The sequence below is a fragment of the Colletotrichum lupini genome, chromosome 3 (genome assembly GCF_023278565.1).
Source record: "Colletotrichum lupini chromosome 3, complete sequence".
NCBI classification, from domain to species: Eukaryota; Fungi; Ascomycota; class Sordariomycetes; order Glomerellales; family Glomerellaceae; genus Colletotrichum; species Colletotrichum lupini.
In genome coordinates, this window is record NC_064676.1 from 2,171,253 (window position 1) to 2,198,209 (window position 26,957).

Sequence of the window (26,957 nt, forward strand, 5' to 3'; positions counted from 1 at the left end):
TCAATGACAGAATCAGGAAGGCCTGAGCGATTGGTTCGTTCAGGTGGACAAAATGGGGAACTAGGCATACTCACCTCCGCGTTAGGCTCGGCATGGTAGGATAGAAAGATGAATCCAGATTTTTAGGACATTTGGAAAATACAATACCCTGCTCCCTTTTTTTACACGTGCTTCTTGTTCTACCTCTACCAAGTTACACGTGCCAGAGAGATGGGAGTGGTAAATCGTGGAGACTCCGCCTCGAGGTGACATTGGATGAACCGCGAGTGTGGTGGTTGGCCACATGGACGGGATGGCAGGTCCCAAAGCGGGCGTGGGGAGGTGGCCGTCCGGCGTGGCATTCGGCGCCCATGCCGGCGGTATGCACAGGATTCGGTCCGTCCCTGACACCATGTGCGACGGCTGAGGTGGGCGGGCGGAGGTTTGGCGGAGGTTTGGCGGAGGTGATGGTAGTGTTTGGTGGTGAGTGAGCGAGTGATGTTCTGCAGATGCCAGCAGCAACTCTCTTTCTTCCTAGGTTAGGTTTTTCCCCGCGCCGTGTGCCTTGCGTCAGGCCCAAAACGTCAAAGTGAAATATTGAATCCTGTGCCTGCAGCGTGGTGAGGGAACAATGCGGGGAGAGGGGATCTTGGCTTGCGCGTATTGGTGGGGGTATAGGCAGGAACAGGAACAGGAAGTTGGGAACACTCGCGCGGCGTTAGGAACATGGCATGCCGCATGCCGCACCACGGCCACGACCACGACCACGGGATCTTTGAGTCGTTGGTTGATGGTTCCCTCCCCTCCAAGCACCCGTGGACGCGGCGACGCGCGAGCACTGTCCACTTGACGTTGCCGAGTCATGTCGCCGGGCAGGTAATCTGTCCACTGCGTCCAGTACCTACTACTTTTTTATCTGTAATTAATACAATGCATGGGCGAGTGATGGCTCGCTTTCTGATAGCTCTTGTTAGTTGCCGGTACGCGCCGACGAAAGCGAGGTACGAATATTAGTGAACAATAGCGCGCAGTAGGTACGAAAATACATCGAGAGAGAGAGAGAGAGAGAGCAAAGTAAAGTTTGCTGTTTGGTATCAAGATCAGCAACGGCATCACTTATTCGGTCTTGGCAACGGCCCCCTAAGCTTTCCAAGTTTCCATCTCATTTCTCGGCCATTGCTTAACTTTTTTTTTCTCCTTCTCTCAACCACTCAAGGCAACCTCAACTCCGCCTTTTCTCCTGTTTCCCATCTCGGACCTCTGACCCCCCTCTCCCACCCTTCGCTTAAAGCCTCCACGACCACAACGAGCAGAAAGAACAAGACCCCGGTGGTAGTCGTTGACTTGACCTTTTCGGACCTTGGCAACATCGATACATCACTTCACCAGTCTCCAGGAAAGTCCCAACTACCCCGTTAGGTAGCGGCATCCCGGAGCGGTGAGTGATGGGATAACCCCGCTGATAGGGCCGATCGTGTCTACCTACCCCAGTCAATACGACCCCCCCTTTCACAGCCGCCTTCTTGAAGAAAAATCGAAAGAAGGAGGTGGGGGGGCGGGCGTCCGCTCAAGAAGTTCTCCACGGGACCTTGCCCTGTTGACCTTCTCCCGTCCCCGGCCCCGGGTCTGGGAAACTGCAACAACGAGAAAGGCAGAGGGAAGGGGAACTCATATTCTTTCTCTTTCTTTTTCCTTTAGTTCAAAAGTCGAGTTGGTTCCTGGTTCCTGGCAAGTTTTTTTCTTAGGCGAGGAACTAGGACTCGACTTCAATCTCCTCAAAGGCTCCCACCATCCATCTCTTCATAGTCCACCAACGATTATTCGATCATCATTATCCGACCCTTCTCAACATCGACTGCCTGGCAGCGAAAGAGTCAGAAACCGAGGTAGTCACTATCCTTTCGGATAGAAGACGGCCTGATTGGCTTACCCTACATCGCGCCCCGGCCCCTGAGGACCCCGAGAAAGAGCCAGACGTCGCCTGCTCCGCTGACTACGGCTTCGGGGGTAAGTCACCTTACTCAATCTCCGCTGTAGCTCATCTCTTATAAACTGTTAAGCTTTCGCAAAGCCGGCCCAGCGCCCCGGTTTCCTTCAACGCACATCAGCAAGCCTCCCAACGGGCGGCTGAACCGCAAGTCTCGCCTACGCTATCTCAAAGCATCGCACTCGTGCCGCAGCGCCCTACTCCGTATTCCGCCGCCTTATTCGGCTCTGGGGGGATCCCCTGCTCCAGATCCGGCGAGAAAAGGCTTGAGAGCGCAGACCGGGCATGGGGCCAACCGTCTAATCTTGTCAAAAAAAAAAGTTCAGACTGAAGGTCCGCCAAGAAGTCTATCCGATTACTCGTTGCTGTTCTAAGCCCATTTTGGGTTTAAGGTTGAAGGGGAGAAAACGAACATATAAGTTACGACTTGGACGCCTTTCACGAAGTTTTACGCTTTTTTTCGCTGTTTAGACTTGTTCTGTACACTCTTTTTTTGTTTGTTGTTTCGTCACTTTTCTTTACTTTCTTTTCCTGTTTAGTCTCTTTTCTTTCTTTCTTCGAATATCGGTCACTCTCACTCTCACTCTCGGAAACCTGAAAGCCCGCGGAACGATGAAGGCTCCCACGGCTTGGTCGATCCTGGCGGCCGCCGCCGCTCTGCACCAAGGCGCCGTCTCGGCACTGAGCGCGGCGGAATGGCGGTCCCAGACGATATACCAGGTCATGACGGACCGATTCGCGCGGACGGACGGGTCGACGACGGCGAGGTGCGAAATGTCGGATCAGACGTACTGTGGTGGTTCGTGGTTGGGCATTGCGCAGCAGTTGGATTACATTCAGGGTCTCGGTGCGACGGCTATCTGGATTTCGCCCTTTGTGAAGAATGTCCAGGGCAAATCCCGTGACGGGTGAGTTGGTCCCTTTCCTTTTAAGTTGTCATGAGATGAGGCACAGGAAGTGGTGCTCTCATGAGACATGATGAACAGCTCAAAAGAGAAAACTTAGTCCAACTCGGGAAAATAGAAATCACTTGCTAACATAACATCAGCGAATCGTACCATGGCTACTGGGCGCAGGACATCTGGGAGGTTAACCCACGCTTCGGCACCGCCGAGGATCTCATCTTCCTCGCCAATGCCATCCACGCCCGTGGTATGTACCTCATGGCCGACGTTGTCACGAACCACATGGCCTGGCTCGGTCCCGGCAATACGGTTGACTACTCCATCTACCGCCCCTTTTCCAACGCCTCGGCCTACCACACGCCGCCTTGCGTCATCGACTATTCCAACCAGGACTCGGTCGAGAGATGCTGGCAGGGTACCGACGCCGCTTCGTTGCCGGATCTTCGCACTGAGGACCCACGCGTGCGCCAGGTTTTCAACGCCTGGATCAAGCGCGAGGTCAGCCGCTTCGGCTTCGATGGCCTGCGACTCGACAGCGCAAAGCACGTCGAGCCGTCCTTCTGGCCAGCGTTCGAGGCCTCGGCCGGTGTCGCCGCCTTTGGTGAGGTCTTCCACGGCGACCCAGTCTACGTAGCCCCTTACCAGGACGTCATGAGCGGTGTTATGAACTACCCGGTGTACTACTGGCTTACCCAGGCCTTCCAGTCGACGACAGGCAGCATCTGGAACCTTTCCAATGGAATCAAGACGCTCATCACAACGGCGCGTGACCTGACGCTGTACGGGGGCTTCCTCGAGAACCACGACCAGCCTCGCTTCCTGAACCACACCTCGGACCGCACTCTGCTCAAGAACGCGCTGACCTTCAGTCTCCTTATGGACGGCATTCCCATCATCTATCAGGGTCTGGAGCAGGGGTTCAGCGGTGGTGAGACACCGTACAATCGCGAAGCGCTGTGGCAGACGGGGTTCAACACGCAGTCGGAGCTCTATCTCTGGATCTCCAAGTTCGTGTCCCTGCGCTCGATGCTGGCGGCGCTGGATGGCGGGTACCTCTTTTACAAGTCCCAGCCCATCCACACGGACGACCACACCATTGCCATGCGCAAGGGCTTCGACGACGGGCAGGTTGTGAGCGTCTACTCCAACGTCGGCACCAACCGCACCTACAGCGTGTCTCTGGCCCAGGAAGACACAGGTTTTCGGCCGTGCAAGCTGATCCTCGAGGTCGTTCAATGCCGACCCTACGTGACGGATGCGACAGGCGTGCTGAAAGCGACGAGCGGGAGCGGGGAGCCGCTCGTGTTTGTTCCGGCAGACAAGGTCATGGGGACGGGTATCTGCGCAGGTGGCATAGGCAAGCGTCCTCCTCCTCCCCCTCCCCCTCGTCGTCACAAGCCTTCTCCTCCACCTCCACCTCCCTCTGGGACATCCACCGCAACTGCTGCCCGCTTCTCTACCACGCGCCTCGCTGTTGAGAGTACCGATTATAACTTAGATTCTATCGGACGTTTTAATAACATCACTTTGTCGCCTTGCTTGACATCCCAGCTTTGATACGTGTTCCGAAAATTCGAAACTAAAAGAAACAGCAGACTTTACATGCGAAAAAAAAAAAAAAAGCTCAAGACGAAAACAACAAAATCAAACTCCCGACCAAACAGCAACAAGTCTTCTTTCACAACGCTCATTCGACAGCTTACTTTCCTAGATATTAGTGTGTAGTTTTTTTGGTTTGTTCCTTTCCGACCTCTCACCCACCTTGGGTGGCGGACTTGTATATCGGTAGGCAAGCGACTGGGCGAGAAGCCTAGGGGGGATTATTCACTTCTCTGCTCTGACGGTTGGCAATCCAGGACAGCCTGAGGACACACACTCGAGGCATCCTTATACCCGCAAGACCACCTTTAGGCGTACATAGTTTGTGTGTCGTTTTTTTACGACCCCGAACATAACTTTACAACAATGAACATATGGGAGTTCTACACTTGTAGAAGCCACGGTTTTCAATCTCACACTTCGTTATCGTGGGGGAATGGTTACTGAGACTGGTGATATATTCGTGGTTCGTATCCCTATCCGATGCTGCCAGGTAAATTGAAATGGTATATACAAGAAGTTGAAAAAGGTTGAAGATGAAGAAGAAACGATACAGAGTCCAGCTCCGGAGTATCGATCTCGTGATTTATGCCAGCCCGAAAGCCCCCTTGGCCCTAGCCCAGTACGCGACACGGTCCTCGGTGCCCGAGGTACCGATGCAGTCCATGTAGAGGGTGAACCCCTTCACCGTGCCGGCCGCGAGGTTCTCCCTGACGTCGGCGTCGCACTGCGTCGTGAGGAACCAGGCGGCGGAGCCCCAGGTGTAGTCGTCGGGCATCACGAGCTCGAGGATCTGGTTCTTCTTGTCGTCCGTCAAGCTGTTTCCGTCCGTGACGCCGCCCGCGATCTCCGTCGCCTTGTCTTTCAGTTCCGGGATCGAGAGGGCGTACACGAGGTTGTACCCCGCCATCTGGAGGTTGCGGGTGCCCTGCCCCGGGCGGCCCGGTTCGGGGAAGTGGTTGCGGTTGTAGCGGAAGTCGCCCGTCTCAAAGGCCATCAGGGAGAGGAGGGCTGCCATTTCGCCTTTTGTCGTGACGTTGTATTTCTGGAAGGCCTGGGGCAGGTAGGACGCCACGTGGGATGCTGTTGCGCATTCGTCTGCGAAGGTGGTTACGCCGTCGCAGGAGGTCGATTTGGGGGCTGTTGTGGCGATGATGGATGTTGCGTTTAGGGGGGCGTCTTCGTTTGCGCGGCGGGTTGGGAGGATTGGTTTGGCGAGGGTGGAGGGGAGGAGGAGGGTGAGGGGGAGGAGGGTTGTGAGGATCATTTTGGAGGTTGTTGTTGGTGTTGTTGTTGGTGTTGTTGTGGTGTTGGTTCGAGGTGAGTTGTAAGTGGTGTAAGAGGTGGATGGATGATCTTGTGTAAGGTCAAGAGGAGAAAGCGTTGGATGGCGATGATGCTGATCGTGAACCGTGATATAGGAAGCCAAAGGTTACACTGGTTATAAGAGAAAAGGCTTTTCAAACGAAACAAAGACCCCGAGTACAGAGTACCAGAGCCGCAGCAGGTGAAGGAACGATTGTAAGGTGGCAGAGTGAGTGACACAGTCAGATCAGAAAAAGAAGCGAAGGACTGACGAGAGACAGAGAGAAGATGAGAAAGCAGACGCAAGGAAGAGCGAGGTGTTTGTCTTTTTTTGGGAACCCCCCCCGCGGGAAAGGAAGCAAAGGATCAAATGAACCGGGCTGGGATCTGTGGGTTTTGAACAGTCCCGCCCCTGGGCACAGCATCTTTTGACGTGGGTTCACTAGAGCCCTGGAGGTGAGGTGGTCATGCGCGCGCGCCGTGTAGAAAGACTTTCTGCTTAGTCGAAAATGCAGAAACGAGAGCCAGTGCCTTGCTCCGTTCGGAGTTCCCTTGAGGAGTCCCATTCCCTTGGTGGAGGTCTAGTGTAGAAGAGAGGTGATGTTCCCGTCGCCCTCCGCGCGCTTGCGCCAGTAAGATTTGCGGTTTTGCTCTCCACACGGGATGACCCTGTTCAGAATCATTACCGCTGTCCGCATATTCGGCAGAAAGACGTCTAAAGAAGTAAAGTTCTTTTGGGCAAGTTTGTGAGGGGGTTCCCAGGATAGGGGGTAAAGAAGGGATGGGATTGGGAGGGTTCTAGCTAGGTGCAGCGTGCTCGTTAGCCAGAGATCTTCGGCGAGGCCTCTGCGAGGTGGTCGTGGTGAAACGAAACAGGGGCCAAGCCTACCCCCGTCGACATGTCAAAAGGATGCAGCTGCGCCGTAGTGATTGGCTGAGGGGCTGCGGCTGATGGTGCGGAGCTTCGTGATGTTGCCTCCCTCCCCCCCCCCCGGCTCGGGGGGAATTTGGAGGGGTAATTGGGTGATGCCGTTGCTGCCGAAAGGGCGGCAGACTGAAATGCTTGAAGGAGGCTGGCTGGCTGGTGTGTGTTTTTCCCTTTCCCATCACCTGTTGTGTAAGTCTTGTGGAGTTTGGCGAACAACATGGACTGGCGAAAGCAAGTTGCCGCAGCGGCTTGCACGCATTTCGAAACCCACATACACATAAACAGGCAGACTTTTTGCTTCTTGGGCGGCAAAGACTTGCTGTCGTCCTGTCTTTCGTAGCAAGAGTCAGGGGCAGTCCCGGAAAGACGCTCGTGTACTCTGCACTGTTGCAGATAGACTGGCGCGAGAGATGATGATCCGTCTTGGTTCATGCGCCTCGGACGGCCAGCCTTACTAAGGACTGGGGTGTGTCACTGTAGTACTATGTATACTACCTGTACTGGCGGCCTTGAAATGTACCCAGGAATCAAGGTTAATTTTGGCAGAGAGCATGACAAAGACCCGGTGGAGTCTTTGTCCGTGTTCAAGATGTTTGATTGCGAAAGGAAATGCACATAATGTCAACAGGCAATTGTTTGAACTCTGGCGAACATGGGCGCTGAGTGAGATGTTGAAGCGAAGGATTTCGAGTCCGATGAACTGCCCTGTTCAAAGCCCCTTCCTTGTCAACTACAGCCACAATGCTCTGCCCTGGGCTGCTTGACTAAGCAACTCCCCGGTCTCCACCCAGCCCGAAGCGGATCGACCAATGAGAATGTGTGCCTGGCCCAGTGACCATCAGCGCCAAAGTGGTCGGCTCCTCAGCCCATTGAAGCTCCGCGACCGCGACAAATCATTCATTCAATCCTCCCCTCGTCGCGACCAAATTCAGCTTCGACTCGACCGCGCCGCATCGAGTCAACCCACACAATCCGACAACTCACGCGCGCCCGCGCGCAAATAACGATCACGCATACGCACACGCACACGCACCTCTGACGAACAAAAAGCCATGGGCGAGAACCAAGCGAATGCCGCCAACGCGGCGCAAGGCCCAGCTCCGACAATGCAAATGTACAGAGAGGAACAAGTCCGCCTGCGCCAGATGCTGGACAAGAGGGCAGTGATCGCCAGGAAACTCGCCGCCATCGAGGCCGACATTGAGCAAAAGGAGACGGCCTACCTCGACAGCACGCCAAACGGTAACATCATTGCCGGCTTCGACAACTACATCAAGGGCTCCGGCGCGGCCGCCCAGCGGCGCAAGGCCGGTGCCACGGAGCAGAACCGCGTCTTTTCACGGAGTTCGGTGTCGTATCGCCCTGGCAGTGTACGTCTCCCCGTCAACCGATATCACTCTGGACACAGTCGCTAACACAAAAAAACTTGTAGGAAGCCACGACGCCCGGCTCGACCCCCGCTTCGCATGCGCCGACTCCCTTGTCGACGTCCTTCAAGGACGGCGGCGGTTCGAACCACGCGACGCCGACCTCCGCGACGGCATCGAAATCCGGCAAGAAGAATAAGAAGCAGAACGAAGAAGACAGCGACCACGACTCGCAAGCGCCGAACAAGAAGCGCATCAACTTTGGCGCCGGACGCAAGTGAGAAGGTCTCTCTGTACGCCAGGCTCCATCACACATGTTGGATGAATCGGCAAAGGATGATGTTACGAAGATTTTCTTTCGGATTATGGCAATTTCATTTCGCGTATTGCTGAGGCGACTTCTTTCTGCTTCGCAGCGGTTGCAATCTTCGTAGGCTCCCAAGGACGTCTTACGATTGCGACGTGGGGACCGAGAAAGCTGTTTGCCCAGCACCGCTTACTTTCAGACGTATTTGTATATAGTTCATGCCCAGGCGACGAGTGTAGAAAGCTTGGCCTAGGAGGCAAAAACGTTGGTGGGAGTTGAGGAGTTCCGGAACCACGATACCCTAAAGGGCTTTTTCCAACAGGAAATCTCATCCCAATCACAAAGTGTTGGGCAATACATTGTGGCCCATTGGCTCTTTTTTCATCCAATCCGTCTGCCCTACTGACACATCAGAGATGAGAGGCGATTTGACCAGAAGTGTGTATGTTTGGCCGAGGCTAAGGTCTGTTGCGGGCACTTTTGCACCGAGACGTTGCAAAAGTTCGTCTCCACCCGGTACTTTTGCGCCGTTGGACCCTTAATACTACGACGGAAGGAGAATCTACTCATATCTTCGTATCTAGGCATTGAGACCACCTGCCAACTTGAGAGCATCTCTCTGCCCAATTTATTTCAAAACACTATATTTGGATCAGTAAATTACTGTGCGGGAACAGCTTCGGTCTTGATTATTGCCCTCCTATAGGGTCCTTTGGAAGCGAACTGCCCTCCGTGCTCGTAGAATCTTGGGATCGAGAAGAATCAAACAGGAGGATAGACACTTAAAAGGGTGGACTATGGGGTGAAAGGACAATCTACATGGACGAGAAAGATACCTGCCTACCTAATACTAAAACTCAACCTATATTGGGTACATTGAACAAAGTAGAGAGCCACCCTACTCAGATGTTCTCAATTCCCAGGCCTGCAAGCTTCTCATATTTCCAGCGATATCTCGAACGATGGTCGGTTTCCCCAGGCAGCTACCTACGCACACTTTTATCTCAACTATTTTCGACCTTCTCACCCACCGCCCGCCGCCGCCGCCTCAATACATCAATGGGAAAGAAATTTGTTCATTGTTATCACCAAGGCCCATGGCGTGGCGGGGAATGACCTCGTTTGTATGGCCCCGCTCCCATGGGTCACGAGTTCGAGTTCCGTGTAAAATCACTAGCATCGATACAATTGAGGAATAGCACGTAAAGAGTGAGCCTGGTGATTTTCGTAGGCCCCCCGTGAGGGGGGCTGAGCTTTTGTACTTTTTTGAGATATTTATTGCCTAGAATTTGATTGTGTGTCGTTGTTATGGCGATTCATGGTCGGAGGAAAAGGGCAAGATGCAGGTGGTTCCCTTGGCGGCGCCTTTGCATGATGTAGAATCTGTCGTCTGACGAAGCTTTCTCTGAAGAGTAGCTACCGGGTTGCCTTCTCCACGGACAGCTCTAAGCAAGTTAGCATACCGACCGCTTCGGAGCCGACGGGCGGCGGCAGCGGGCCAAGCTGCAACGAGGGGCCACAGTCTGTGCAGCGCCTGCGCAGGGACTGAGAACCTTGTCGGCCCCAGTGTCCAGCCGTTGCTAGCCTGTCCACAGCTAGTGCGGGGCTCTTCAACCGAGCTTCCATGCCAGTGGAGGTCGGATAGTCGATCCCCCGTCGTCATGTCGCAATTGACAATGCATGTTGACCGACATACATGTATACGACACCTTTCCCAAGCCTTGTGTGTGTGTCCTCTGTCACCACTTTTCCTTTGAAACGTAACTGATTCCATGAACCACCTCTACAGCGTGGTCCTCTAGCTCCTCATGATGACGATTCAAGCCTCCAAGTTTACCCCAGAGGCTCTGCTCTCTGCCCCGCGCAGGTCCCCGGGCATTCCTAACCCATCTGGCACGAAAGTGCTCTATACTGTGAGTTGGCAGTAAACTGGACGAGTCCCAGACGTCGCAACATTGCTATAGGATTTTGTGCTTCTCAATTGAAGTGGTGAGCGCAGACTAACGTAGCTCAGGTCTCGACCTACTCGTTCGAAAGCCACAGCAAGACCTCCCAAACGCGTGTTCTTGACGTTGAGAGTGGCCATTCAAGCCTCCTTTACGAGGAAGCATCCTACAGTGACGTGACATGGATTTCGGACGAGGAGATCCTGATACTGCGAAGCGGTGACAAGGGGGCTACGACCCTTCTGCTGGGAGATGTTACGAAGCCGTCTACGTAGGTCGTCTCTGTCACCAGGCATGCTAAACCCTTCGTTGACGTCAGCCATTACAGAGTCACCGAGATCCGCCACTTTGAGGGCAGCTTGTCAAGCCTGAAAGCCAAGCGACTATCCGACGATGAAGTCGCCATTGCCGTCGCCGTCTTGACAACCCCGGAGGGTGCCATGTACAACCCGGTAGCCGAGAAGAAGCAGTTGACGACGGGCAAGGTGTACTCGAGCCTGTTTGTAAGACACTGGGATGCCTGGGTGTCTGAAAACCAGAACTCCATCTGGTACGGTCTTCTGAAGAAGAACGACAAGTCGTACAAGTTCGAGGGTCAGGGTTTGACCAATGCCCTCGAGGTCTCGCGGCTGGTGTCTCCGGTCCCCCCCTTTGGTGGCAGCGGCGATTTTGATATCGGAAAGCACGGCATCGTCTTTGTCGCGCGCGACCCCAATATCTCCCCGGCCATTTACACAAAAACGGACCTCTACTTCCTGCCTTTGAAGTCCTTTACCGAGGACAAGCCGGGATTGCCTCAAATTGTCAAGACTAGCAAGCTCCGTGGTTACTCGGCGGCACCCGTCTTCTCCAGGGACGGCAAGAAGGTCGCCTTTACCCGGATGAAGAGCGACCAGTACGAGACTGACAAGCCAAGGCTGCTTCTCGTTCCCGACGTCTTCGACCTGGCAAGCGTACAAGAGTTCTACCAGACAGACGACGGCGCCGGCGGCTGGGATGCACGCCCCGAATGGATCACATGGAGCAAGGACGACTCGGAGCTGTACGTATCGGCGGAAGAGCACGGGCGTGCTAAGCTCTGGAAGCTGCCGGCGACTCCGCACGAGGCGAAAGACCTTCCCGCAGCAATCTACGAGGAGGGTTCTGTTGTCGAGGCGAAGCTATTGGGAGATGATGGAGAGAAGCTCTTCATCAGCACGTCATCTAGGGTCGAGAACTCGGCTTACTCCGTTCTGGATCCCGTCAGTCAAAAGACCGATCTCGTATCCTCGAGCTCCAAGCACGGAAAGTCGTTCGGTCTGTCCAAGTCTCAGTGTGACGAGTTCTGGTACAAGGGAGCCGAGGGATACGACGTTCACGCCCTCGTGGTGAAGCCGTCCAACTTTGACGAGAACAAAAAGTACCCGCTCGCGTTCCTCATTCACGGAGGCCCTCAGGCCGCGTGGATGGATAGCTGGAGTACGCGATGGAACCCTGCCATCTTTGCGGAACAGGGCTATATCGCAGTCATGCCCAACCCGACGGGAAGCACTGGTTACGGACAGCAGCACACCGACAATATCCAGAATGAGTGGGGTGGTCGCCCGTACGTGGACTTGGTGAAGTGTTTCGACCACATCGAGAAGAACATTTCGTACATTGATTGTGGCAACGCGGTTGCTTTGGGTGCTTCGTACGGAGGATACATGATCAGTGAGTTAGGACAGTAGTGTATCACGTAGCGATAGATGCTAATCCCTCGCAGACTGGATTCAGGGTCATGAGCTCGGAAGAAAGTTCAAGGCATTGGTCTGCCACGACGGTGTATTTTCAACACTGAACCAGTGGTCTACCGAGGAACTCTTCTTCCCTCTGCATGACTTTGGCGGTCCTCTTTGGGAGAACCGAGAGGGCTACGAGAAGTGGGATCCCGCCCATCATCTCGACCAGTGGTCGACGCCACAACTGGTCATCCACAACGAGCTAGACTACAGACTTCCCATTTCTGAGGGCCTCGCCATGTTCAATGTTCTGCAGGCGCGCGGCGTGCCTAGCAAGTTGTTGATGTTCCCCGACGAGAACCATGTAAGTGCTTAGCTCCAGACGATATTTGTTGGATACTTTGATTACTGACGTGTGTGAACAGTGGGTTCTGAAGCCTGAAAACTCTCTTGTCTGGCACAGAGAGGTTTTGGGATGGATCAACAAGTACACAGGCCTCGACAAGTCTGAGGATGTGGCTATTAGGCAGTAATATGGAGTAGGAAGGTCTGAGAAGGAATGGTGAGAGTAGCGATATGTTGTAAATCGTGAGTCGTGGCGGTACTCAAAAAGTTGAAATGCCATTCCTGATTGGAAATAATGAAGAGGATTCGTCTACCTTGTGTCGCTGAGGCAAGGCATCCAAGCATAAGGGGCTAGAGGAGTGCTGTGCAAATGTGAAGATGCCTGCCTTACATTGAAGTTGTTCGAGAGCATTCGTGATAAGGTAGTAAGTGCCCCGGGGGCAAGTACAAGGTAGGTACAGTATCCACACTGTCGGAGGAGCTCTCCCCAGCGGTTCCCCATCCTGCAGTAGCTCCCACCTCACCTCCTTCCGATACCTTTAGGTCCAGTTCACTGCTGGTCCGAGCTCCTTCCATTTCACCAAGGCTGAAATTTCGCGAACTTGCACCTTCTTCACCCACCCTTAAACTAAAGAACGACTTGCACATAGGGATTGACGTGACCAACGGCTTTCTTCTAACCTATATGTCCATCCAGTGACGACTTGCGACCCGAAAATTACGCGTCACAACATCATGCGAAGCTTCCTGAACCTACCTCAGAACCGAAGGTGACCGACGAAATCGCAAAACCCACGAACGAGCCCAGTCACAGCAAACCCGCGATTTCCTCTCGAGCCGCTTACTACCCTTAATTCTTGGCCCCGACAAAATCTTTGAGCTCTACGATACTCCCGAGGGCGGACCAAACACCTTAATTTCACGGAAACACCCAACCAAATACACGAAAGGACAAACGAAAAAGCAAAATGACACCCCCACCAGTCCTCTTCCACGCCCTCCTCCGCCCCGCGGTCCTCCAGATCCTGCGCGCGACAGGATATCACGCCGCACGACCCGTGGTTCTCGATGCCGTCACTGAGCTCGCGGCGCGCTACATGTTCGCCCTCTGCCAGGCGACAGCGCGGCACGCGGGCGACAACGACCCGCAAGGCGACGCTGGCCCGGGCATGGTGGACGTACGCATGGCGCTGCAGGAGCTGGGTGCCGTGCCTCCGGACGATGTGCTCGCTGAGGGGAGAGGCGCGATATTGGGCGAGATTCTAGACTCGCTGGACGAGGAAGGAAGGAGCGAGGCGGGCGCAGAGCTCGCGGCGGCTGCTGCTGCTGCAGCTGTGCCGGACGGCGAGGGAGACTTGACAATGGCGACGCCGACGGCGGTAACTGAGAGGGGACGCGAGAGAGAGAAGATCGTTGAGGATACGAGAGGCGTGGACGAGTTCATCAAGTGGTTCTCCGGACCGCGGAACAAGGCCATTCGCGAGGCGGCGGTTGGTGATGGGGAGCTGGAGTTGGGCGACTACTTGAACGGTTCGTTGCCTCGACCTCCCTCAATTCACGGGACGGAGAGGAAAGAGAGACTTGCGACAAAAGCTAACATGATGAGATAGTCCTGAAGAAAAAGCACAGCAAGACGGGCGAAGACTCCAAGTACCACGGCACGATCATCGGCAAGGGCAACGACGTGGGCGAGGTCCAGGTCGAGGGCGGCGACCTCCCGAGCATCCACACCTGGCGGTCCAAGATGCAGGGCCCGCCACCGGGCAGCGCACCGTCGGCGACCTCGCCGCGGATCAAGGAGGAGTCGAGACCGCCGAGCTCGGGGCTGAGCTCCGTGGGCGACAGGCTGGGCGACGACCGCGACAGCATGGACTTGTCATAGGGGGCAAACATGCGGAGACGGACGCGCACCGGCAGCACGGCCAGCCAGGCGAGCGTTGTCAGCGTTGCCAGCGTCAGCACGAGTAAGACCGAGGGCCGCGAGGGTTGCGCGGTCCGCCCGAGAGGGGGCCGGGGCCGAGGCGGCTCGACGGCGGGCAGAGGCAGGGGCAACAAGCCTAGCGGTGGCAGAGTCACCAAGAACAAGACGACGACGACTACGGCTAAGGCTAAGCCCAGGAGTAGGTCCAGCACGAAGACGAAGCAGAAGCAAAAGAAGAAGGACAATGACAAGGAGGACGGTGATTTCACGGCATAGCGCGGCGTTTTTTAACAAGGGGAGGGGAAGGTATCATTACTTATTTTTTCGGGTCTGGCACTTGAGCGAGAGAGACAACTCCTACCCTGAACCAAACCAAAAAGTTTATTCGTCACTTTGGAGGCGGGAACGGCAAGCATGGATCGATATGCATGAATATGGGAAGTCATGGGCTTTCATGAATACGGGAAGGGGTGTGTTCCCCCTCCTTCCTTGGGAGGAAATGAAAGTGAAGGAGGGAACGGGTACTCGGATGAGGACAGCATTCATCATACAGACTTCTCCAGCCGAGGACAAGCAGCTGAGGAACGGGGTCTGGCTTTTTTTTTTTTGGGCAAAGCATTGTATAGAGGCCCTTATCTCTAGGCCAATACCTTTTCTGCTTCACCTTAGGCTCGTGACCACATTGAAGTTTGAGTTTCTATTGAAGTGTACACCCTTCATCTGCGTGATGTTACGCCAGTTTGACGAGGTCACGTGTGCCCAAGATGCTCGCTATCTGCAAAAAAAATGTCATGGTGTCAAAAATATGGTTGGTGTGCTTCTGATTCTCTCCGTGTCTATCCTCTCGATAGGGGCTTTGCACTACTATGATGATGGCCCTTTGATCATCTCTCGCCAATTGGTATATCCACCTCTTCTTCCCTTCAGGGGGGGGGGGAGTTCTCTCTCTCTCCCCCTCCTTATATCCTCACGGGGGATAAACAAAACCCAACAACAATTATGTACCATCTTCTTTACCAATTTCGTCCTGGGTGGGGTGCCCCCCTTTCCCGGAAAATGTTTCGCTTTGAAAATAAAACTCCTATGCCTGCCCTTATGTCTTGCCAAAAATCGGCGAGATATGCTGTATGCCTCTTCCCAAAAAAAATATACAGTTTGTGGCTCTTTCTCTTTCTTCCCTTCTCTTTCACCTGGATATATAAAAAACGAGAAATGAAACGAGACACGGCTGTCTAGTTGTCGCGGTGGGCTTGGGCCGTCCTCGACTCGTGCGCGGTGTGTCCCGGGTTTGGCAGAATATCGCCGTCGGCAGTGACGAGGTTGTCCTCGTAATCGGTGCTGTTCCTCAGCAGACCCGCCTCCTCGCCGCTGCCGTCGTCGTTATCGCTGCCGCTCGAGGAGGCGCCCGAGGCGTGCGCAACCTCCATGTGGCCACGCTGAACCTCCTTCTGTGCGTCCTCGCGCATCTGAGTGATCTTGATGTAGTTGTACGCGACGATGGCGCCCATGGTGGTGATGAGACCGACAAAGTTGACGGGCGTGAGGCGGTCGTTGAAGACGATGGCGGCGGCGGAAATTGTCACGACCTCCTTGAAGATACCGGCGATGGAAAGCGTCACGACGGAGGTACGCTGCAGCAGAGCGAATTCCGAAGCTGTCATGAGGAAGGCGATACATCCGGGGAAAAGCAGGAACAGCGGCGTCGTAATGGCGCCCCATTCGGCGACGAGGACTTTCAGGCCCTCGATGAGGGCGGGGAACCCCTCGACGGGGATGGCGATAACGATCAACGTCAGGAACATGACGGGCGCCAGGAAGAAGATGCTGGAGAAGGGGTTCGACGTTGCCGGGTTGCGCAGGAGCAGGATTTGCGTCAGGCCCCATCTGAAACCAGAGAAGAAGGCCGCAGAGATGACGAGGATGAACCCGCTGACCTTGAACTCGACTTCTCCCGACACCATCAGAACGACACCCGCAGTCATTGTCGCAATGATAGCCACGAGGCGCCATGTGGGTTTCTCGAGTCTGAAAAAGAAGGCGAAGATCAAAACGAACGCTAGGGAAGACGATTTACACATGGCTAAAGAGGGTTTAGTTGTTTGCGGTGAGCGTCGGGCGGCGCATATTACTTACTGTAGAATGTCAGGGTGATAAACTTGAGCGAGGTGTTACCGAGTCCAATATCGAGACCCGTTGCAGCACCACACGGCCCAATGCGCGTCAGATAGAACATCTTGGTCATCAGAGGTCTGTCGGGCTCTGATTCGTGCCTCGAGCGGCCCAAATCCGAATTGCGCACTCCATTGGACGGGCGCAGGGAGGGTATTAAGAATAGCACTAATGATGCGAGGCCGAATTGTACCAACATATGGCAGGCCGTCGTGAAAAGAGGGAAAGCAAAGTTGAGGCGGTTCTCATCAAACATCCACTTGTTATACTGTGGGCCTCTTGTGTCAGCTTGTGATTCTGCGGGCCGTAACGACAAAGAGCAGCGTATGGGCAAATGGGCTTACCAGTGAAATGCTGAGAGAAAAGAAGTACCACAGCAATATCAGGGCGACGTTGACGGCGGATTTCCTAAAGACGTTTTGATCTGCTTCCTTCTTCTCCTCGGCCGAGATTTCGCCGCGGACGAAGCGCTGATCTAACCGCGTGTTGTTCCTCTTCTTTTGCTTCTTCCTCCTCTTATCATTCTTGGTCAAACCCGTCTCCTCGTCATCATGGAGATCCTCGTCGGAAAAGCTATCGTCGTCGATGTTCTTAGATGCCGATGGTGTTGCTCCGAGATCCTCCTCCGATATCTTTGGCTCTTCCAGCATGTTCCCCTGATTCCTTGACGGGACTCTTTGGTGGTTACTAGCGCCGGCACTTTGCATGAGCGAGCTGCGGCGCCGGCGGTGGCCGGTTCCTTTCAATGGCTCCATTTCGATCTCGCCGTCGTCGGCGGCGACAGTAGGAGAACGTTCTCGAGCGGCGGTGTTGAGGGAGGAAGAAGAAGGGCCCTGGCGCAACGATGCGTGGGCAGTCTGAGCGGTAAGGACGTCTCGTGGCCGTGGACCATCCGGGTTCGAGGGTGTGTTATCCGTGGTGGTCGCGTGTCCAGGCGAGGGTGCGGTGGGTGGTGGGAGAAGCAGAGGTGACGGGCTCAGGAGGCGACGGTTGGTGGTATCAGTAGTGTGGTGGTGGTCGTGTGAGGAGGAGGATGAGGAGGGGAGGGCGTCGTCGTGGTCAATGGGGTCGGGGGAGGATGACACGGCACTGGCAGCAGCCGAGACGGAAACAGAGGCAGATTGAGATTGAAGTTGAGAATGAGATTGAGATTGGCTAGGGTCGGGAGGCAGCAGGACATGCACAAGTGAAGAGGAAGTCGAGTCGGAGGGCGAGGAGGAGGATTGGGGCATGATTTAATCTGGGAATCCACAGCGGGATTCACAAGCACAACCTAAGCTGCCGGGGCTGGTAGGCTGGGTGTATGCGTACGGTGTGTATTACCGGGTCAGATCCAGTTTACCGGCCGTCGTCTTCTCTGGGCGCCGCAATACCTTCGCAGTAAAAGGTAAGGTAGATCGGCCTAGGTCGATGGGGTCTGGGCTTGTGGTGCTTTGGTGCAATGTTTGGTGCATTTGGAAGCACATTTGGAGTTAGGCTGTCGAGAGGACAGACTGCGCGTGAGAAAGGTCCTAATCCTGGTTCACGGCCACGGCGGTGCGGTGCGGATCATTTCTCCAGTCACAGGTGTCGCGCGGGCGCCCACACGCGGACGAGGTGGGTACGTACCAGACACGCTGAGTCTCTACAAGTAAGAATGGTCCACTGCTAGGGAGAAGGAGAGGGACGGGGCAGGCGGGCTGGGAGGGGAAAAAGGGGACCGGGGACTGCGGTGAGGTGGGGACAGGCCCAACCCACCTAGCAGGTGTGGCAGGGGGTACCTCTGGAAGTTGCTGTAGGTACGTACCGCTGCCCACTGCCCGTCTGGCCCTGCAGCCCCCTGCCCATGATCTCGGTGGCTTATGCTTACCGCCAATTACCGCTACCGCACCCGCCTTCCACTCAACTTCTCTACGCATTAAGTCGACCCACCCCCTTTTGGCCACCCCCCCCTTTTGGCCACCCTATTAAAACATAGTATCAAAACATCGCCACTAACTACACTTAATTAATTAACTATCTTCTACTACTATAATAATATAATTATTATTCTCCTTAAGTAATTCAACCCCTACGAGTTAACTAGGACTAACTAAACAGTCGCTAAAGTCCTCTTAAGCTCTCTATATATTTTAAATATTCGCAAACTTAGTATTTAGGTCTATTAGTATACTCTTCTTTTTTTATAACCTTAATTAGTTAACTTTAGCTTTTAAAACTCGAATATAGTACTAAAATATTACTAAATAATAAGCCTACTCGCTAAATACTTTTTTTACTTTTTTAAATAATAGTCGTTAAGTATTATAATCTAAACTAAGCTCTATAAATAACTTTAACTAATCGCAAAGCTTACTAGCCTTCCTAAGTATTAACTAGTTAATAATAAACGCTATTAATACCTAATTAATAGCTTTTCTAATATTACTAGTTACTTACTTAGTATCTGCGGTCTTTTTAATTAGTATAACTAAGTTAAGTAGGACTATTAGATTAGTAAATAGTCTAGCTATATTAAGGGGATATAGTTTAGTCACTTTTTACTTACTTCGTATATTTAATAACGTTAAACTAACTAAACGAGCTTTTTAATAGTAGCTTAAAAAGTACCGCTTTTTAATAATAATAGAATTATTTACTATATCCTTTTTATTAAGCTCCTTTTTATACTTAAACTTAATAGGTCTAAAAATAGCTATATTTAACGGCTAGAGGATATAAAAAGTATATAGTAATAAGAATAATAAATAAACGTTATTTTTATAGTATTCTTATATAAATTCTATCGTTATATAACTCCTATAGCTATTTAGAACTAATAGTTAAGGCTTATTAAGTATACTAAGCCCCCTAAGGGGAGGGGTCTTAGTCTATAATAAAAACACTATTTTTAACTACTTAAGGGTAGTCTTATTAGTTATTTAGCTATTATCTATTACTATAAACTCCTAATTAGTATAAGGGTTAAGTTTAAATAAAAACTACTATTATTATACCGACTTTCCTTTATATATAATTAGTAATTTAATAGCTCGACTATTAATAAAAATATACTTAATTATAAATACCTAAGTACGCAAACTAGGCTCTTTTTTTTATATTATTATAGTCTCTACTTTACTTAAAACTAAGCTATTAAATCCCTTACTCTTTAAAATACTAGTCTTATTTATATTATACTTATTAGCCTATTTAATATTATTAATCTCTAGTATATTAAGTAATCTAAACTATAACTTAATTATATTAATAATAGCCCTATTTAGATACCTCGAATCGATAGTACGACTTTTCTAGACCTTAATTAATAAGTTCCTCCTTAAGTAAGCGTCTATCTATCTCTTTTTAAGAGGATTTATATCCCCTTAAAATTTTAAAACTCGCTTAGCGAATTTTATAAGCTATTTATAAGTTAATATAACGCTTAAATTATATTAAATACGAACTTACTAAGCTAGCTAGTTTTCTTATTATAAAAGAAGCCTTTAGAAATCTACGAATACTATTACCCTCGTTTAATAGCCTCTCCTATAGTTATAAAAAGTTAACTTTAGAACTCTAAACTTAATTAAGGCCTAATTAACTAAGAGACCTTTTTTAATAGTCTTAAGAGCCTAAATAACTTTATTTTTAATATATAAGATTATTATATATTAATAAATAAGTATATAAAAAAGAATTGCATTTGGACGATTTTTGTAATTATTATAGTAGTTTGAAAATCGTAGGTAGGGTTTTAATACAGTAGCTGGGATAGAGAAATGGGGTGGCCAAAAGGGGGTGGGTCGACTTACACAGTAGTATTCGCATGTACAGTCTGAACTTCTCCTGAGGACAGGTGCTTCAATCTCTGCACAATGTCTCTGCTTCCTGCTCCCAAGATGAAATGTGGAGATGGCCTTGGCACGCCTCACGGTGGAGATGTCTCGTGGGCTTCTGCTGCAGCACTGGCACAACTGCACTTCGCTTCCAGGCTTTCTCCCATGGGCGGTCAGGGTCGTCATCAGGGATGACCTTTCCTTATGCTCCCTGTGACATGCCAGCTCAGAAGGACGCTCACCAAGGCACGCGAGGAGAAGGAGGCGACTTCTGGGTGGGAATCCACATGCAGAGCGGCCTGGCGAGAACAACTGTCAACAAACAGTGCATCCCACCGCGGGCTGGACGAGGATCAATGGGCCTGGAAGAACTGAACGGAAGGAAGAATTGGGTCTGCCTGCAATAGCACCCGCTACTATGAGAGATTTCTCTCTCACGACTTCACCACGGTCACCACCCGGGACGAATGAGGTAGTAACAATACGCGTGTTTTTTGAGTCACCATGCTTCTTCGTTCGTGGTCCCCGTCTTCAGCTGGACAACGTTCCTTTGTCTTTTTATGCTTTCCAGCGGCCCGTCACTAGTGTGTCCTTCTACTAAAGTATCTGAGATTACCTCGAGGTACGCGAAGTTAGCTGCAATGTGTTAGCCCCTTTATCCGTACTGATCCCCCCATCAACCTCACCTACACAGTGGTCCGTAACTACTGGTAGTACTCCGTAAGGTAGGTGAGGTCACAGACCGAGTAGTGTTAAGCATGGAAGCAATAGCATAACGCGAAAGTGGCCCAGATCGCCAGTAACTGAGGGTCGTCCGAAGATGTGATGCTTCAAGTTTCACGGGCGGTAAATGGACCCGTTCGTCCTACTAAAATGCTATCCGACACACACAAACCCAACACCTCCGAAAATGCAACCTCCCATTTAAGCTTGGCCCAGCCGTCTCTCACATCCAGAGTCACAGGATCTCTCATCCACTTGTTGGGGGCCCTGTCCAACGCAACCTTACCGCAACCCCCTCTCCCCCAGTCCCTCCTCTCCTCTCCTCTGCCCCTCACCGCGCTTCTGTAGTCAAGCTGCAGGGAGGTCATTCATCGTGGGCAGTAGCACAAGTCTCTCGGTTATGTTGCTAGCCATGTGCTTAGGTATCACGGTCGTCGGTAGAGCTCTTACAGTCTAACTACCTACCTACCTAGCTACAGGAGTCTAGCGGTCGGGACTATTCCAACTTTGCGACGAAGGTGCTCGGGTGACCAACTGCCCACAGCGATCCAACCCACCTTTGAGAGAGAGAGAGAGAGAGAGAGAGAGAGAGAGAGAGAGAGTCTCACAATGATCTCAGTCTCACACACCAGCCCGTGATTTTCTCAACCCAATTGAAGTCGCGACTCCCTCTCCCACCCGGCCAGCTTTGACCATGTTCCGGAACCGGATCCTCGGGCTGCACAGCAACCCTCTGCCGAGCAAAAGAGAAGAAAAAGCCCGCCCAGCATCTGTTTGAATCATGTTGTTAGCCACCCCATCCCTCTCGGTCTCGAGGTTGCTGATTAAGTGATCAACCTCCATCCTGAACAACAGTCGCATTGTTTTCGTTTCCGAGTCCCATTTCTTTCTGAGACCTTCGCCTTGCAGATACAATGGATACAGCAAAAAAACATGCTTGTTGCCTCGGTCCGCATCCGTTCGCAGGGAGGCTGTTGTTTTCCCCAGCTCTCCCGTCGCCCTATCCTCTTGACGCATGGACCTAATATCCGCACGGTTGAATCCATCCCAAAAGAGGCATCGAACCTCACAGACGGCGGGCATGAGAGAATCCGAGTCCGATGGGTACTCCAGAATCGGAACTATCGACTGACAGATGCAACAATGTCGGTAAACCACCGCGCCAACCTCCCACACAAGTCTCATTTTTTCTATCCTTCCTCTCTCCCCGCAGACGCGGAGAAAAAAGGAATAAGACGGCGTCACAAGCTACCACAGGTCCCACAAACCGTGAAGCTTCCTTGGCCCCTGAGCTTTCGAGGCCGTTGAAATGTCTTGTCTTACCCAGCCAACCAGCCCCGACGTGCTGTTTTGTGCGCGAGAAATCAAACCCGGCGCCAGAAGGATTGAAAAGAAATACCTACAAAAACCCAAGGCGGTTAAGTGAGACACCTAACCCGCCTCGTTCAGCCTTCCTGATTACCTACGCGTACCTACCCGCCGCTGCCCGTACACCGTTGGATTTCCTTTTTCTTTCCCTTTTCCCGTTCCCCAGCGCGTGAGTGTCTCACCCTTTCGTGTAAGATGCTGGATGGGAGGTTCTGATTGAACAAGCTAGACGTTCCAAGGGAGAGAAATAGGTCCAGACCCTTTTCCCCATGATGTCAGCCACCGTCATTCAACACCGTACTCTGTAGATCGTCCCCCGCATACGATGTCCAAGGTCCTTGCGATCGATCTCTCTGTTCAGGTGAGCGGTGGGTTCTTGGGCAGAATAGCTTCGGAAAATCTCCACCATAACCCGTAATCCTTTTCCATGAGAGTTTCTACATAGTACATAGTATTGGGTTCTATTTGATTTTCGTCACATTGTCTAAGCTCCAACAGGGTAGCTTTCGCGCGTGTTGTGCCTGGGGCCTGGGCCTGGGGTTTTGCCGATCTGGCAGCTCAACTTCATTTAGGTACCCATATGAGCTGAGCTGAGCTGAGCTCCCAAAGTGGATTCTCACTAGCGGCGCGATGCGATATTGAACAGCGTCATCAGACTTTCGGGTGCTTGACATCACGCACTTTGGGTCCAAGTCACGCCCCCCTCTCTCAGAAGCTGTCTGCCTTGGGATAAACAATACAACTTTTCATCCGAAGTACAGCCTTTCACCTGAGAGCTCCTATAGCTAGTGCTCATTTGAATTTGGTAGTAGGCAATCACGCAGCGGGAGCGAGCGGCGCATCCGTTTCTGTTTATGCTGCAGCACGTCGGCTGCAGGTCGAGACAACCTGAGCGCTAGGTGTTAGTCGGCGTTAATCATCGAGAGACGACACCATGACAAAAGCGTCCGCTGACATGTGTTTTGTTGGTTTCTCCCCGCAGCCACAGTCGGGTAGCCGCAGATCGTGGCTTCCGCTCTACCCGTTCTCTCTGTGTAATCGCCGGGGTTTAACCCCCCCATTGCTTAGACCTCAATCTTGACTTCATAGCTTACGTTCAGTTGGTTTCCTGGCTGTTCAGCAGTAACCATAGGCTGGATGTCCCCTGTTGTTTTCTCATCTCTATCATATTCATCTCACTGAAAGAGGTCTCATATGAGCACATATAATATTTGACCATATTTGATATCTCCAACTAGCTTCTCCGACGATCCAGGAAACGACGTCATGGCTCAACAGTGCTCGACGAGGCATGTCGCCGGCAGCCGCGCCGGGTACCTGCCGATCGAGGACTATGGTATGATTGGCAACATGCATACATGCGCGCTCGTGGGGACGAACGGTTCAGTTGACTTTATGTGCTGGTATGAGATTGCCTTTCTTCCTCATTTTGTCTTTATGCTACTTACACGTTCCCCTCGGGCCGACGTTACACTCGGCCGAGTGATGAACTTCCCAATGCTCTCTTCATCTCTTCCCATAGCAGCCGATGAGATGATCAACGGCATAAGATGCTACAAGAGGATCATCTCAATGTACCAAGATCTCGAGATCAAAATATCTTGAGACCAAAGCGGTTGAAAGGCCTATCTATCATCCGGCCCTCATGAGCTCAAATTCCCTAGTCGATGAGATACTACCACTTACATCTCGCCCACGAACCCTGACATCTGACGCACCATTGCCCAGGCCGGACTTCGATTCTCCCAGTATTTTTTGTCGGCTACTAGACCAGGAAAAGGGAGGCTTCTTCAGCATCTGTCCTCCTCTGTCCAAGCTGTGCACAACCAAGTGAGCAAACCCAACTACTTTCCTCCATCGTGATACCCCTGACCAGTTTCCAAAAAGACAACAATACCTCCCATCCTCCAATATCTTGCAAACTAGATACATCCACGATGACGGCGTCGTCGACGTTGTGGACTTTTTCCCTCGACCCAAGACTGCCACGGTCATATCGAAGAGCACCCGCCAAGGCGCATTCCGTGAAACGACCAAGATCCAGGAGGAGCTGAAGAAATGGCTCGTCCGTCGGGTCGAGTGTATCCGCGGCCGTCTCCAGCTCGGTGGGTAGCCACTGTTCGATACTCACAAAGGTTCAGTTCATGCTAAGCTGACATTCCCAGATATTGAGATTTTCCCGGCCTTCCAATACGCCAGCGAGTCCCACGTCACCACCATCATCGAGCCGACTCACACGGCAAACAGCCCAAGCAAAGCCGTCACCTTTCACAGCGAGCACTACAAGATGCAGCTCGACGTCACCATCGACGACGTCGTCCCCGAGTCCGAGGCGGACGCATCGGCAGCGGCGGCGGCGGCACCGGCGCCCTCCATCACTTTCAGAAAGGAGAAGCGCGACGGTCTGCTGGGCGAGGGCGTCGTCGCGCACCTGGAAATCACAGAGGGCCAGGCCGTCTCGTTCGTCCTGCGGAACGACAAGCCGGACCACGTCACGGAGAACGTCACGACGGCGGTGCTCGACGGGCAGCAGCACGACACGCAGTCGTTTTGGTACAACTGGATCTCCAAGAGCAAGTACAAGGGCCGGTGGCGCGAGGTCGTCAACCGGAGCCTGATGCTGCTCAAGATGCTGACGTACGAGCCCACCGGCGCCATCGTGGCCGCGCCGACGTTTTCTATCCCCGAGGATATCGGTGGTGTTCGGTAAGGCATTTCACATAATCCCATTGTGCTTGTTTCTTCCCTCTGCTTCCCCTTCTTCCCCTTCAGCTCCACTAGAGAAAGCTCACTGGTTCACGACAGGAACTGGGACTACCGCTTCTGCTGGGTCCGCGACTCGAGCTTCACAATCTACATCCTCCTCCGCCTCGGCTTCTCCGCCGAGGCAGACGCCTACATGGACTTCATCAGCGAGCGCTTCGTCAAGTCGCGCGGCCCCAGCGGCGAGCTGCCCATCATGTTCACCATCCGCGGCGAGACCGAGATCCCCGAGATGGAGCTCGACCACCTCGAGGGCTACCGCGGCAGCAAGCCCGTGCGGATCGGCAACGGCGCGGCGTTCCATCAGCAGTTTGACATCTACGGCGAGCTCATGGATGGTATCTATCTGTATAACAAGTACGGGAAGCCCATCAGCTGGGATCAGTGGTGTTCTGTGAGGGAGATGCTGGGTATGTGTTGTCTCTTTGGACGTTGATGATGTTTTTTCTTTCTTCTGCTGAGCACTGGAGCTGACTTGCTGCATAGACTTTGTCCTTACTTTGACAGATCGTAAGTTGTCAACTTCTTTCCTATGGAATAAGGACATGAGTATTGATGTTGACTAGAACCTGACATGTCCATCTGGGAGGTCCGCAATAAGAAGCAAAACTTCACCTACTCAAAAGTCATGCTCTGGGTCGCCTTCGACCGCGGCCTCCGGCTTGCAGACAAACGCAACTTCCCCTGTCCCAATCGTAGCAAATGGCTCGAAGCCCGCGATAACCTGATGGAGGAGATAATGGAAAAGGGTACGTTTCCCTTATCCTCTGGCGCTAATCTACCCAACCTTTCACAACTCTCTATCCCTCCATTGTTCCTTGGCGCATACACATGCACACATGCCAAACATCACGCGCAAGAGCCGACTGAGAGCAGAGACGACAAACTGACAACCGCCGCACCGGCGGTATAACAGGCTACAACAAGGAGATGAAGTGCTTCGTCCAGAGCTACGAGAACAACACCATGCTCGACTCCTCCATCCTCATCGCCCCGCTCGTCTTCTTCATCGCCCCCAACGACCAGCGCTTCCTAAACACAATGGACCGCATCCTCATGCCCCCCGAAAAGGGCGGCCTCACCAGCACAGGTCTCGTCTCCCGTTACGATACCGAGCTGTCAGACGATGGTACGCCCCCCCAAAACTCCCCATCTCTCGTGCGATGCGATACCTAACCTATATCGCTTGCTCCCCAGGCGTCGGCGGAAGAGAAGGCGCCTTTAGCATGTGCACCTTTTGGCTCGTCGAAGCGATGACGCGCGCCTCCGTCTACGAGCCAAAGTACCTCGTCCGCGCCGTCAACCTCTTTGAGAACATGCTGAGCTTCTCCAACCACCTCTCCATGTTCTCGGAAGAGATTGCCCGCAGCGGCGAGCAGCTCGGCAACACGCCCCAGGCTTTCAGCCACTTGGCCCTCATCAGTGCGGCTTTTAATCTGGATCGTGTTACCGGGTTCCAGCGATGATGTTCGGTCTGGGGGGTTTTTTTTTTGAGTGACTTACCGAGTTGGATGGAGTGTGGGAGGGATGAATTTAAGCTTGGATGAAGGTCATTTCATCTTGAGTGCCTCTGTTGTGCTACCACCTGTTACACAACCAGCCGCGTAAAAGGAGGATGGATCGAGATGAGGGACCCTTGGGGGATTTCTTGGAAATTCTCTGATGGTGTTGTCTGACTTCCCACCTTCTTCACCACGTCAAGAGATGTAGCAATCAGTAGCAATCAGTAGCATAACACGGTACATCGAAGAGGGCCCCGCCAGGAGATGCAGTTCATCACATCACACAGTTGGTACATTCATTGCAAAGTCTGACCGAGAAAGTACTTCTATTTTATGTAATTCTTTG

The 26,957-nt window shown here is 52.5% G+C and overlaps 8 protein-coding genes across 8 annotated transcripts; 5 read left to right on the forward strand and 3 right to left on the reverse strand.

Annotated features, from left to right (window-relative positions):
• Nucleotides 1–2,578: 2,578 nt before the first annotated feature.
• On the forward strand, nucleotides 2,579–4,428 carry CLUP02_05382 (alpha amylase; the record flags this gene model as incomplete). Its single annotated transcript, XM_049284389.1, has 2 exons — nucleotides 2,579–2,874; nucleotides 3,015–4,428. 2 exons carry the CDS (start codon nucleotides 2,579–2,581, stop codon nucleotides 4,426–4,428), a joined length of 1,710 nt encoding a protein of 569 aa, XP_049141532.1.
• Nucleotides 4,429–5,056: 628 nt separating this feature from the next.
• On the reverse strand, nucleotides 5,057–5,737 carry CLUP02_05383 (uncharacterized protein; the record flags this gene model as incomplete). Its single annotated transcript, XM_049284390.1, has 1 exon — nucleotides 5,057–5,737. The coding sequence occupies one exon, from the start codon at nucleotides 5,735–5,737 to the stop codon at nucleotides 5,057–5,059; it is 681 nt and encodes a 226-aa protein (XP_049141533.1).
• Nucleotides 5,738–7,755: 2,018 nt separating this feature from the next.
• Nucleotides 7,756–8,351, forward strand: CLUP02_05384 (histone acetyltransferase subunit NuA4; the record flags this gene model as incomplete). Its single annotated transcript, XM_049284391.1, has 2 exons — nucleotides 7,756–8,073; nucleotides 8,136–8,351. The coding sequence occupies 2 exons, from the start codon at nucleotides 7,756–7,758 to the stop codon at nucleotides 8,349–8,351; spliced, it is 534 nt and encodes a 177-aa protein (XP_049141534.1).
• Nucleotides 8,352–10,188: 1,837 nt separating this feature from the next.
• CLUP02_05385 (prolyl oligopeptidase) lies at nucleotides 10,189–15,159 on the forward strand (the record flags this gene model as incomplete). Its single annotated transcript, XM_049284392.1, has 13 exons — nucleotides 10,189–10,290; nucleotides 10,392–10,594; nucleotides 10,652–12,015; nucleotides 12,068–12,387; nucleotides 12,449–12,538; nucleotides 12,847–13,026; nucleotides 13,112–13,175; nucleotides 13,353–13,898; nucleotides 13,979–14,202; nucleotides 14,251–14,548; nucleotides 14,670–14,878; nucleotides 14,978–15,042; nucleotides 15,141–15,159. 13 exons carry the CDS (start codon nucleotides 10,189–10,191, stop codon nucleotides 15,157–15,159), a joined length of 3,684 nt encoding a protein of 1,227 aa, XP_049141535.1.
• Nucleotides 15,160–15,521: 362 nt separating this feature from the next.
• On the reverse strand, nucleotides 15,522–17,690 carry CLUP02_05386 (triose-phosphate transporter; the record flags this gene model as incomplete). Its single annotated transcript, XM_049284393.1, has 3 exons — nucleotides 15,522–16,369; nucleotides 16,423–16,726; nucleotides 16,803–17,690. The coding sequence occupies 3 exons, from the start codon at nucleotides 17,688–17,690 to the stop codon at nucleotides 15,522–15,524; spliced, it is 2,040 nt and encodes a 679-aa protein (XP_049141536.1).
• A 106-nt stretch (nucleotides 17,691–17,796) lies between these two features.
• On the reverse strand, nucleotides 17,797–18,285 carry CLUP02_05387 (uncharacterized protein; the record flags this gene model as incomplete). Its single annotated transcript, XM_049284394.1, has 3 exons — nucleotides 17,797–17,889; nucleotides 17,985–18,195; nucleotides 18,245–18,285. The coding sequence occupies 3 exons, from the start codon at nucleotides 18,283–18,285 to the stop codon at nucleotides 17,797–17,799; spliced, it is 345 nt and encodes a 114-aa protein (XP_049141537.1).
• Nucleotides 18,286–20,294: 2,009 nt separating this feature from the next.
• On the forward strand, nucleotides 20,295–20,856 carry CLUP02_05388 (uncharacterized protein; the record flags this gene model as incomplete). The annotated part of the gene is made up of 3 exons (XM_049284395.1): nucleotides 20,295–20,427; nucleotides 20,481–20,647; nucleotides 20,728–20,856. The coding sequence occupies 3 exons, from the start codon at nucleotides 20,295–20,297 to the stop codon at nucleotides 20,854–20,856; spliced, it is 429 nt and encodes a 142-aa protein (XP_049141538.1).
• Nucleotides 20,857–23,612: 2,756 nt separating this feature from the next.
• On the forward strand, nucleotides 23,613–26,575 carry CLUP02_05389 (glycosyl hydrolase family 15; the record flags this gene model as incomplete). Its single annotated transcript, XM_049284396.1, has 9 exons — nucleotides 23,613–23,920; nucleotides 23,970–24,176; nucleotides 24,234–24,451; nucleotides 24,512–25,052; nucleotides 25,152–25,519; nucleotides 25,596–25,619; nucleotides 25,676–25,858; nucleotides 25,981–26,238; nucleotides 26,307–26,575. The coding sequence occupies 9 exons, from the start codon at nucleotides 23,613–23,615 to the stop codon at nucleotides 26,573–26,575; spliced, it is 2,376 nt and encodes a 791-aa protein (XP_049141539.1).
• Between the last annotated feature and the right edge of the window lie 382 nt (nucleotides 26,576–26,957).